Raw genomic sequence first — 12,770 nt, 5'->3', positions numbered from 1 at the left:
TGTCAAATGTTTTGTTGGGTACAAAAACTGATGTGTGTCTTCACTTGGAGGGGATGAGCATGCTGTTCATGAACTATCCTGTTCTTATAAATTGGTAAGTAAAGAATAATCCTAGTATGAGAATATAGTGTAACTGAACAAAGAGGGCAGTTCTTATTAAACCTTGTATCATCATATGACACATGACTCGGGACAAAGACAATTGTGCCATCAGAATCAGTTGATGGAAGACAATCTTGTACCTTTGGTGTTAACTTGCAAACTGATTTTAACATGCCAATCTCAGGAGATTAGACATTGATAACTGTTTGATATTTATCTTTGATAAACAAACTAGAATATCTTAAATAAATCACTTTCCCCCCCTACAAATATCTGAATAGAAATCCAATCCAACTGCATGTTTTTTATTGATTGAAAACTCATGGATACAGACATATGTGGCCTAATGATTGCAAATAAATGCAAATGTGGAGTTATACCATAACTGGACAAAAAGGACACACTTCTTTTTTGGGGGGGATTTCAGGTCTTTTCTATGATAATGAAAATGTTACAGTTTCTCTTGCAAGTCTCATTTAATTTCAATAGCTTTCTTCTGATGGGACCCAATTACTCCAAATATATGCAGCATTGTATTACTACACTAGACGATAAGGCCACACCTCTTTTTGGGCGGGGGTTAAAGTGTGTTTTCTAATTTAGCAGTTTTTTTATTGAAAAAGTCAAGATTATTTTCAATACCTTCCATGTCAAAATAAGGTTATAGTCTATTGGAGAGTTTATCATAATTAGAAGCTTAAAAACTTTCAAAGATCCAAAAAGCAATAAAATAAATTTTACATGGACTATAAATGACCAGGTGTGATGATTATCATAATAATTATTACCTAATACTTCATATAAATGCCATAACCATAGGCGCTTTTCCCCCTTTTGATGGGGCATTAAAACTCCTGGCATTTGAAGCCTTTACGGTGGTGTGAAAATCGTCAATGTATCACAATAATCGGACCTCCATATATTGTCATTAAATTCTACCGTTTTTAAAGTATTCAACGACTGCAGCTCCCACCTTTACCTCGGCATTTTGTTTGTAGTCGCTTGAGTTAATTCACACTACATTTCCCATGGTGCTTGTGTTATAAGAGGGGCTTGGCTTCTTGGACGCGCGATCAGTAAACTATTTGAAAGAAAAAATGGCGGAAAAACATACTGGAGCTGCACAAGAAAGGTTTGTAATGTTATTTACTTTTACACTTGAGACAAACAATTTAAGATCTAAAGTATTGTGTATCCAAAACATGTACTGATCGGTCATCGCTGTCTTCGTTAAAAAGCTAAATAAAATGTACGTTGTCGTTTCACAACGATAACGTTAGCAACATGTTATATTTTAGGATTAGAATTACAGTTTTTTTTTCCATTAACGTTGGTTTATACATTGAAAATGTGTTTTTACAGTTGCTGCACTGTCGCCGTTGCTGGTGATTTACCAGATGAGGTAAGGCATTTTAACTACCATTTAATCTAACGTAAACGGACATCGCTTGAGCTAATTCTATATCCACGCGCTGAGCGTATCAATATCAAAAATATATAGTATATGTTAATTCATTAATCGATATGTTTATTACAGCTGGTTAAGATGGAACCCGTTTTATTTACATTGCATGCTGAAGGGTAGCTTGTGGATTTACAAAGTTTAAAGTCTTATTGAAGTGTTGGTTATATTTCATATCATTAATCAGAATCTGCAACGTAACTGATGGTATTAAATAAATGTAGTGGAGTAAAAGTACACTTGTTACCTCTGAATTGTAGTTGGGTAGAAGTAGAAACATTGAAATACTCAAGTAAAGTACAATTTCTTCAAAAGTGTACTCCAGTACAAGCAAATCCGGCGTTGTGGGAGGGCCATCTGACATTGTGATGTCGGATAGTAATATAAGAGTAATAAATGAAAAACAGGTATGAAATACTATATAATAGTAAAACAAGAATACAGTTTAAAAGGGGAGTGATTTGTAAAATATCCATAAAGAAATAGTAAATCTGTTTATAGTTCTGTTTCATATGGGTGTTGTTGAGAGATGTATCATAGATCGCTTCATTTTGCTCTCAAAGTGCACCAGATTGATGCTTTTAACTTCAATATTTAAAAAAAAAATCTTCTCTGGGGAGCATGCCCCCAGACCCCCCGAGAGTAGGTTAGGTCTGCCCCCCACTTAAAAAAAAAAATAGCACTTTACCCCTGCTTACACGTATATGCTGTGAGCTGATTATCGAGCCTTCATTGTAACAGTCACGGGTACACTGTGCGTGTGGGGAGTGTTGCAGTTGAACATTCAACTGTAGCGCGTACATTAATGGGAAACCCTACATGTTTGAGCACCCTCTATGAAACGTCAAGCTACCCCACAGCACCCCCAAAAGAAAATCTCTGGCGTCGACACTGGACGCGGCACATGGCGGTTTTGTGTGCCCTCCCATGAAAATCATATGCCCTTTCTGTAGATTTGTTCTGGCGCCGGGTCTGAGTACAGGACTTGAGTAACAGTACTTAGTTACCTCACACCACTGGCTATAATATATAGTGTCTGTTAATGGTACTTTACTATTTGTTTAATCTTACAAGGACAACTCGCTGACATCAACATCGAATAAACGCTCGTCCACAAGCCCCAGCACAGTTCCCCCAAACAAATCTCGCCGTACCATTGCCCCCACCACATCGACGCCAGACGCTGGGGAAGGCCAGTCAGAGATGGACAAACTAAAAAGGCAGACAGAAGTCACAGAGGGACCTTCGAGTCCCACAGCACGGAGGAAATCCTGGAGGAGAGCAACCATAACCCGACGCTCTCTCCCAGCCCTCCCCCACCCATATCAGGGTGAGATGTCTGAAGTTGTTTAAACAAATGAAAAGCTTACTAGTGCTTTGTAATCAGGAAACATATGGTCACATGATTTGATTTGTGTTCCCTATGTATATGTTTATTGTAGTTTTGTCCAGGAGCATAAGTGCATCCATACCACAACAAGAGAGGCTCGAGAAACTGGAGGAGGCTTCAATGAAGGTGAGTGCAATATAATATAACACATTAATTGTAACAAGGTGGGAATATTAAATAATAAGACACAATAGATTTATAGGTCAGGGGTGTCCAAACTTTTTTCACCGAGGGCCACATACAGAAAGATATACGAAGGGCTGGGCCACTCACTAGAGCACTGGTTCCCAACATATAATTGTAAGGCAATACATGATTGTCACTAAAAGCCCAAAAATATTCCTTTACTTCCACTTAACGACTTTTTTTAGAAAGTTAGAAGATTATTCACAGAACATGTCCCTGCTATACTTGCCAGATAATAAGGGGGGGTTGATAATTCCAAATATAACCTGGTATTATTGGGCAGCACAACTAAGGAGCATTACGTTTTATTTTGCAAAGAAGGATATTCCACAATGGAAAGAAATGGAATCCGAGAGCTTAAGTTTGCCTTTACCCCTCTACCTATGCTCAGATACTTTGATGAAAATAACTAATAATCCAATTGTCAAAAATATGATCAAGGTGTGGTCTGATGTGATAAAATGTCTTAAAGGAACTAATACATTGTCTCAGTACAGTCCGATATGGGGAAACCAACACTTTACTCCAGGGAGAGCGGATGTTGTATTTAGAACATGGAAATCTAAGGGACTAGTACAAATTCAGGACCTGTATTCGCCCAACTCGGATAGCATGATGTAATTTGAACAAATTAAACGTAAGTATAACATAGATAAAAAATATATTTTTACATTTCTCCAACTAAGAAGTTTCATAAGAACAAGTCAGAATGGTATAACCAAACCCTTAACATCTGAATTAGAGACAATTATGGCTAAGGATAGCCTAAGCAAAGCTCAGAGCTATACGATTTAATATTGTCCAATTCACAAGAGATCCAGAAGATAAACGAAATGCATGGAGTAAAGATCTGGGAACAGAGATCTCCTCAGAGGACTGGGAATCAATATGCAAGAAGGCTCAATCCCAATCAGTCAAAACAAGATTAAAAGTGTTACAATACAGATGGATAATGAGAACATATATCACACCAGCCAAATTACATAAATAGAATAGTAATATTCCAGATCTACAGTGGGGCAAAACAGTATTTAGTCAGCCACCAATTGTGCAAGTTCTCCCACTTAAAAAGATGAGAGGCCTGTAATTTTCATCCTAGGTACACTTCAACTATGAGAGATAGAATGGGGGGAAAGAATCCAGGAAATCACATTGTAGGATTTTTAATGAATTAATTGGTAAATTCCTCTGTAAAATAAGTATTTGGTCACCTACAAACAAACAAGATTTCTGGCTCTCACAGACCTGTAACTTCTTCTTTAAGAGCCTCCTCTGTCCTCCACTTGTTAACTGTATTAATGGCACCTCTTTGAACTCGTTATCAGTATAAAAGACAACTGACTGTCCACAACCTCAAACAGTCACACTCCAAACTCCACTATGGCCAAGACCAAAGAGCTGTCAAAGGACACCAGACACAAAATTGTAGACCTGCACCAGGCTGGGAAGACTGAATCTGCAATAGGTAAGCAGCTTGGTGTGAAGAAATCAACTGTGGGAGCAATTATTAGAAAATGTAAGACATACTGATAATCTCCCTCGATCTGGGGCTCCATGCAAGATCTCACCCCGTGGGGTCAAAATGATCACAAGAACGGTGAGCAAAAATCCCAGAACCACACGGGGGAACCTAGTCAATGACCTGCAGAGAGCTGGGACCAAAGTAGCAAAGGCTACCATATCAGTAACACACTACGCCACCAGGGACTCAAATACTGCAGTGCCAGACGTGTCCCCCTGCTTAAGCCAGTACATGTCCAGGCCCGTCTGTAGTTTGCTAGAGAGCATTTAGATGATCCAGAAGAGGATTGGGAGAATGTCATATGGTCAGATGAAACCAAAATATAACTTTTTGGTAAAAACTTAACTAGACGTGTTTGGAGGAGAAAGAATGCTGAGTTGCATCCAAAGAACACCATACCTACTGTGAAACATGGGGGAGGAAACATCATGCTTTGGGGCTGTTTTTCTGCAAAGGGACCAGGACGACTGATCCGTGTAAAGGAAAGAATGAATGGGGCCATGTATTGTGAGATTTTGAATGACAACCTCCTTCCATCAGCAAGTGCATTGAAGATGAAACGTGGCTGGGTCTTTCAGCATGACAATGATCCCAAACACACCGCCCGGGCAACGAAGGAGTGGCTTCGTAAGAAGCATTTCAAGGTCCTGGAGTGGCCTAGCCAGTCTCCAGATCTCAACCCCATAGAAAATCTTTGGAGGGAGTTGAAAGTCTGTGTTGCCCAGCGACAGCCCCAAAACATCACTGCTCTAGAGGAGATCTGCATGGAGGAATGGGCCAAAATACCAGCAACAGTGTGTGAAAACCTTGTGAAGACTTACAGAAAACGTTTGACCTCTGTCATTGCCAACAAAGGGTTATATAACAAAGTATTTAGATGAACTTTTGTTATTGACCAAATACTTATTTTCCACCATAATTTGCAAATTCATTCTTTAAAAATCAGACAATGTGATTTTCTGGATTTTTTCTTTTTTTTTTCTTTCTCATTTTGTCTCTCATAGTTGAGGTATACCTAGGATGAAAATAACAGGCCTCATCTTTTTAAGTGGGAGAACTTGCACAATTGGTGGCTGACTAAATACTTTTTTGCCCCACTGTGTGTATAAAATGTATGGATGAAAGGGGGACTCTATTTCATTGTTTGTGGCAATGCAGTAAGGTCGAAGCTTTTTGGAAAGACATTAAAAAAACTGTAGAAAAGATTATCACAAAATAACTTTTGATGAATCCTGATTTTTGTATTTTAGGATTTTACCCAAAAGGTCACATGTATACCAAGGGCGAACAAATAATCATAGATATGTGTCTTTTTGCACGCAAACAAATCTATTGCACTATCTTGGAAAAAGACCAGTAGACCAAGCGTCACATATTGGGTCCGGCAAATATTAACAACTTTTCCTCTGGAAAGAATAACATATACTAAAAGGGAAGCAAGACTTTTTTGACAAGATTTGGAAACCATTTTAGTCTGTTTGTGGAAGGTATGGAGCTAGCAGATGATGAGGATAATTGAATACTGACGAGTGTAAACCTCATAATATGATTATTTTGAGTTCGAACTATGTTCCATGAAACTGCCTTGAATTGAACCAAAGGGGCTAGAAATGTCATTCAATTTTGAAATGTAAGACGTGTCTTTGTATGAAGGGTAATGTGTTTGTTTTTTTATTTGTGTTTGTTTTTGGACCTGTACCTCAGTGTAATTTGACATTGAGAAGTGCTTCTGTCTGTTTGTAACTGTACACTGTGTACATGTGTCTTATTGTAGAACATTTTAATTAAAAAAATAAAATAAAAGAAGTACAATATAAGACAAGCACAAGTTTCATTTGTGGGCCATATTCCATTATACTTTTTGAATTTGCTGAGGGCCTATTCAAAAATGGTCTGCGGGCCGTAGTTTGTACACCCCTGTTATAGGTCCATCTCTCAGGTCTCTCTATTGGCGATTTGAGACAAAGATAATCTTTTCCACTTAACTGAAAATATGTGGACACATGTTGGATTATAAAATGAACCACTTGGTAATAACAAATAATGGCCATTGGCTCTGGAACAAACACCACTCAAGAATTTTAAACCTTCTGCACAAAGGATGTCTTAAAGGTTAATCCTCTGGGCATAATGAGTAGTCTGTAAGGTTCTTGATGTTAGTTTGGAAGAGAACATAAAGTTCACTTTAATTAGCCTCTAAGACTAATGAATCACTGTCTAATTAACTCTGCTTTGTCTCTAGATGGCAATAGAAAGAACTCAGGATTTGCTGCAATCAGTACCGAACAGCTCACTGGAGTCATTACAAAAAAAAGGTTGGAGGATATGCTGCTTCACCTGGTGGATATTTCAACATAAATAACTGTCAAAGAAATATTAAGTTCATGTTATTTATATGTGTTCTGTGTTGTCTTTGGTACAGTTGAGCACATGGAGAAAGATTGGGAACATCTTAATAAAAGCAAACTCAAAGAACCAGGGAATGATGAACTCTCTGCCAAAGCAGCCAGGTATAATCGCCTTTTTTTACTACTGTGCATGAATTATATCATATTTATTTAATTATGTTTTTTGACATACAAATTAACGTTTATTACTGGATTTATCTGTTATTTGCTTCAATTCTAGTGATCCTGCAGTTCATAGAGCCAACGAAAAGTTACAGAAGGCTCTCAATAGGTATGTTGTTTCGATATCACTCCAGCACACACATTACATGCACCAATAACCATACATTCAATCTTAAAAAACAAACATGATGTGACCTACACATTACATTATTTTGTTTACCAGTCTGTGATATTTTTTTTTCAGGCTGCAGGCTGAAAGTGAATCTTGGGAGGCACTGTTGAACAAACACAGGAGTAAAGCAGAGGAACTGGCGAGGTGAACATGAACACTTTCATTGAGGAATATTGTAGCAATACTGTGTTGGCGTGTGCCAATATTATCTTCTCAATTGTGTTTCAATAATGTTCTCTTTATTTGTTTCAGGAAAGTGGAACGGGGCCAGGAAGGAGGCATACCATTAGACTCAGCATCTGTGGCCCAGTCATCACAGTACCATTGCATTCAGAGCAAACCCGACTACAACGCTCTGCTCTGTCGACAACTGCCCATGCTTCACACTATGACAATGATTGTAGGTTGGAAATTACACTTTAACCTCTTTACTCCTAGTAACAGTACAAACTATAGACAATTTTAGCAAAAGCTGAACGTTTTTATTAATACTACATTGTTCTCACATACCATCTGTATGGCGGCGTATTGTAAAATATAGAAGCTGGCTGCGGTGAGAGTGATGAAACATTAAGCAGATGCTTCTCTCTTATTGGCAGTCCATGCCAGCTTTAAGACTTTAAACCAATCAGAATAAATGTTGCCATTGGCATTTTTCCTAATCATACCTTGGACTTTGGGAACCAATAGAAAAATAATAAATCCACATTTGACTTATCTGATGACTAATTACAATATGCTTTGCTACATAGTCATAATGTTGATGTATTGCAGAAACATGATAAATGCTTTAAAAAGACAATTTCTTTTTTGCCAGTTTTAATGGGTTTTTTTCACATAAGAGATTTTAGTTCGGAAAAATGTTGGTCACGTGTTCTTTTGCACAAATCAAAGTTTAGAAACATATAAATAATAGAATGAGAGTAAGAAGTTGTTTGCTTTTGTTGCCAGCACTGTCACTGATGATCACCCACACATTCATGGTTAAAGTTCTGAGTTGCTGTGTATATTCTAAACCTTAACTTATATGGATCTTTGATTTCTTATGAATATGTTTTGCTATACTACACTGTAAACATGCTGACTATTTCTCAATTATGAATGCATCAAACCTTTAAAAAGCAAGTAACATGATTTATTTATCTTTATTTTATTGCTTTTCCATGTTATGTAATCAGTTGTTTCTTTTTGTATGTGTAGATGGACACTCAAAGTAAGATGGTTAAACGGCTTTCATCCATCAAGGAGCAGTTGCAGTTATTGGTGAAAGAGACCAGTGGCAGATTGGGTAAGGATTTTATTTACCTTTTATTTTTTCTATTGAATAAACTGGAATGCTGTAATTTAACAATCACTGTGATTACTTTTACCTAACAGCGGCAGAGGTTGGAATCCAGGATTCTTTGCCTGACCTCATCAGGAATTTCATTGCTGCACCTTTACCCTCGAGAACTACATAGTCCCTTTGGCTGGAGGCAAGCACAAGCAATCGATCATCTAATTGGTCATGGCTCATTATGGATTATTGATGAAGCTCATATATTTGTGTACCTTCTGGTAAATTCACTGACATGTGATTTGAAAACTTTCATTGCCACGTTTTTTTCCGTCTGGAATTATTATATACATTTCTTTGCCAGAAGATTGTTCTGACTTCTGTCCGCTGCATGTCTGACTGTGGCAATAGTTCAGTTAGTCCATGTGTTTGACCAGCAGGTGGCAGTGGCTGGCTATACAATGTTATGAGAAACTTGGTGAAAGGCCAGAGTGGATTTTTCTGTTAGGCCTTCATTCATTGTATTACCTGTAAAACCTGAAGCTGTTAAGACTAGACTGCAAGCTGTTAGGAATTAAGGAACAAGCAAATGTTTCCCAAACCTTTGTAAAAACATCCCCCCCAAACAAGTAATTGCTCCTTGTTCCTGAAATAAAAGAAAATATAATCTCTATATTGGGAACCAACCTGACTGTTTCTTAAAAATGGAGTCTTGACATTTGTATTGGAAGGACACTTTAAGTGGTTTGATTACTACACATTTATGAATATACTAAAAAGACACACAAAGAGAAGCTGAACCATGTTGGTGTGTATACATATAATGTTGTTAAACCTGTGAAGAAACGCCAATGTATCAATTGAAATGTACTTAGTCAACTTTGACAAATATTGAATATAAGGTATCCATAAAGTGTTTTTTATGTACATCCTTTTTACACGCTCATCCAGTACATGTATTCTCTCTTTGGTGCTGCATCTATTTCACTTCATCAGTGTCCCCTGACCATTCAGGAGGAGGCCCCTCCCCCACCGTGACTCACCCCCATCTCTTGCATTTGGCTGGGTCACTGATGCAGAACGAAGCTTTGACATTGTACCAGTCAGTCAACGCTTTGTTCACTATCACTCCTATCACTTGGGCTCATTAATGTTCATACTTAATTTTTCTCTGATAATAGAGAATAATCCCCCTTTTAACATCGACAACAATACATTGAGTGTGAATGACTCCCTGCTCTGCAGTTCTGAGCTCCAACATGGGGTATGCTGAATGTCCTTGTTATTGTATTCAAGAGAGCGACTAGAGAGCAGGGGACAAGCACAGAGAAGACAAGCAGGGTTGTGACCGTGAGAGTTGTGAGTAAAGGAAGATGGTGCACAGCAGGAAAGATCGATTCTTATTTAGATGAAAATGAGGCTTGATGCTTGTGGGGTGAGAGGAGGGCAGCTTTAGCATCCAAATGAATAGAAGTTTCACAGAAATGATCCTTAAATGAATCACCAACAATAAAACAGATAAAGAAGTTAACAAAGCCTCTGACAGTCTTTTTACTTTCAAGGGAAAGTCTCTCCTGACAGGGAGACTGACTTAAGAGTTAGATGATAACCCCTGCAGTTCCTCACTTTCAATAGTATAATAAACATCCTTTTAAAAACCTCAAAGACCCATGTCAATGGCATGTTAGAAGCCATCTTTAAGTGTTTGATTTAGGTGCATATTAGGATAAAGGTGCCCGCGTTGTGCCCAGTCCCTCCAGGTTCTTGTTTGTTGAATATTTTTAGAAAGGTTATTTTTTCTTTATCTACCTAACTGTTGAATGTAAATAAGAATAGAGATGGGTTTGTGGCCGGGGTAAACAATAAAATACACTGCTTGATAATACCACCAAGACTAAAGTGTGACTTCTACTATATGCACATGCAAAGAACAATGACTGTTTATGCTTGCTTTATTCTCTATCCTTGTTGTCTCTAACTTTAGATTGATTAGCTACAGATTGTAGTAGATGGATGTGTGGAGAGTCAGCATAAACCACTGCCAGTTTGGTCCTACTCCCTCATGCACACCCATCATCTCTTCTCACTACAGCAAGCCTGGCTGCAGCTCTCCTCCACATCCATTCAGCCAGCCATTCGTCTTGGAAAGCTGTCTCTCTGATCTGAGTGATAAACTACAGCAGAATTGCCCAGTTTGCAAAAAACAAGGACACTTGTTTTCAATCTGTGCTGTCAACATTTTCATACTGAAAACTGATGGGAAGTTTCATTCATCGGGGGTTTAGGACAAAATGATATTCTCAGGTTGTACTGTTTTGCTTTAAGATTGAATACTGCTCTTGAAATGTCCACAATTTGCCCACACACATGAATATCTTTGCATTGACTTTTAGGCACAAATAATTAAATGACACTAACTCTCAGAGACCAAATATGTCATTTTATTCTATTAAACATGGAAAGCGGGAATAGGTGTTGTGGTTTGTTAGACACAATGCACATTCTCAAACCAATATTCGTAAACGACAGAGGCTCTAACATCTTGCTTACACAATGCTGTCTAATTGCTATATGAAGCTACAGCATGTTTAATTTAAAAATAGCACACCTCAGTTCTTTAAATGTCCACAAGCATGCATTTGAAAGTTGTGTTGAGAAAATAATATTGTTAGGTACGGAATCTTACCTTATATTAATGAGGAAAATGGCATGGACTAATTATAATAGGACAAGCAATGCTGATGACGTAAGGGGCTATCCATTTGTAAAGAGCGGAGAAGAGGAGGATCTTGTCACCTGAACCATAATACAGTTATAGGTTAAGGAGGGCAATGTCACAAAATTATGATTTGATGCACTGTATCCAACAAGGCACCAGCTAATACAGAATATGTTTCTATATGTGTAGCGTCTCTATAGTAAACTACCCGCAAGCTCGCGCTCTGTGGTGCTGCGAGTTCAATGGTCAGTGTGAGACGCACTCAGCTCGCGCAGCCCAGAACGTCCCACATACTCGCGCGACATCAACAACAATGGTTAACCATAGTGTGTTTTGGTAGGAGATTGCTGATTGGAGCTAGACAAGCTTAGTGGCTGTTTGCGCGTCTTATTTCTTCTTTTGTATTTGCGAGCTTTAGTTTCACAACAGTGGTCGTCTATTGCCATTTTTTTTTTTTTTTCGAAAATATGCGAGGCGCTGTTGGCCAGCTCACACAGTCTGTGCATGTGTGTCCCTGCTGCTTTTCTGCTGGGCTACGGCTACTAACCTAGCTGCTTTTCATTCGGTGGTTAGCTAACGTTAGCCTGGCCGCGTTTATTGACCAGAGGGGGAAAACACAAGCGAATGTAAAGCGTGTTTGGGTGATGTGTTTATGACACCAGCCCTTAACTATTTTCTAGTCGTCGCTGTCGGTTACGGTAAGAATTGTTGTATGATTGGTCGTAGAATATACTTTGCTGGCTAGCTAACAGGCTAGCTATTTGTGTGTATTCTTCGACTGAAGAAAACGAGTCGAGTTTTCTTTGAAAGTATGGATGACCAGACCAGGATGCTGACGGGTCTCACAGGACTCGCTGGACTAGCACAAGCCGATGTCGGTGATCCAGACTCGGTTAGAAAACAGCAGTCCCTCGGCCAACCTCAACAAGACATAGGGGATATCCTACAGCAAATAATGGCCATCACCGACGAAAGCCTGGACGAAGCACAGGCCAGGTAAGACGGGCGAAGAGCCATTTTCCACACATCATAGCTAAGCTAAAATGGGTCTTATGTTTGCTTCAGTGATCAAGCTTTTATGTGTAACGTTCACGTAAGTTAAGATAATGCGTAATTGCCACATTAAGTCAACTTCACGTTACGTTGCAATCCGTTGCTAAACCAATACGTTCATATACAAAATAACTTGAACACCCACATTACCAGGCTGTTGTAGTTTGAAATGAGGTTCTTTGTTACTTCAATTCGTGCTTTATTGTGTACTATAGTGTGTGATCATATCCACTTCATTGAACAATGGCGATAACGTTGAAGTGTAAAGGTAAATCAATTAAGTGATACATTAAAAAGTTTGAATCCCCTTTTGAGTCT

The 12,770-nt window shown here is 38.5% G+C and overlaps 2 protein-coding genes across 4 annotated transcripts in view; both read left to right on the top strand.

Annotated features, from left to right (window-relative positions):
* Window positions 1-1,077: 1,077 nt before the first annotated feature.
* On the top strand, window positions 1,078-9,353 carry LOC117450685 (kinetochore-associated protein DSN1 homolog). The gene is made up of 11 exons (XM_034088594.2): window positions 1,078-1,234; window positions 1,465-1,504; window positions 2,639-2,894; window positions 3,007-3,080; window positions 6,905-6,977; window positions 7,085-7,172; window positions 7,291-7,341; window positions 7,477-7,548; window positions 7,657-7,804; window positions 8,605-8,692; window positions 8,782-9,353. Exons 1-11 carry the CDS (start codon window positions 1,200-1,202, stop codon window positions 8,862-8,864), a joined length of 1,008 nt encoding a protein of 335 aa, XP_033944485.1. The 5' UTR covers window positions 1,078-1,199; the 3' UTR covers window positions 8,865-9,353.
* A 2,273-nt stretch (window positions 9,354-11,626) lies between these two features.
* Window positions 11,627-12,770, top strand: part of pbx4 (pre-B-cell leukemia transcription factor 4) — a 28,851-nt gene continuing 27,707 nt past the window's right edge. For all 3 annotated transcript variants that reach the window (XM_034088582.2, XM_034088580.2, XM_034088581.2), the window contains exon 1: window positions 11,627-12,395. In XM_034088582.2, coding sequence (XP_033944473.1) covers window positions 12,211-12,395 — 185 coding nt within the window. In that variant the 5' untranslated portion in view covers window positions 11,627-12,210. The remainder of the gene's footprint in view (window positions 12,396-12,770) is intronic.

This window comes from Pseudochaenichthys georgianus, chromosome 8, assembly GCF_902827115.2.
Source record: "Pseudochaenichthys georgianus chromosome 8, fPseGeo1.2, whole genome shotgun sequence".
NCBI classification, from domain to species: Eukaryota; Metazoa; Chordata; class Actinopteri; order Perciformes; family Channichthyidae; genus Pseudochaenichthys; species Pseudochaenichthys georgianus.
Note: the sequence above shows the minus strand (reverse complement) of the source record. Positions and strands in the feature narration are given on the sequence as shown.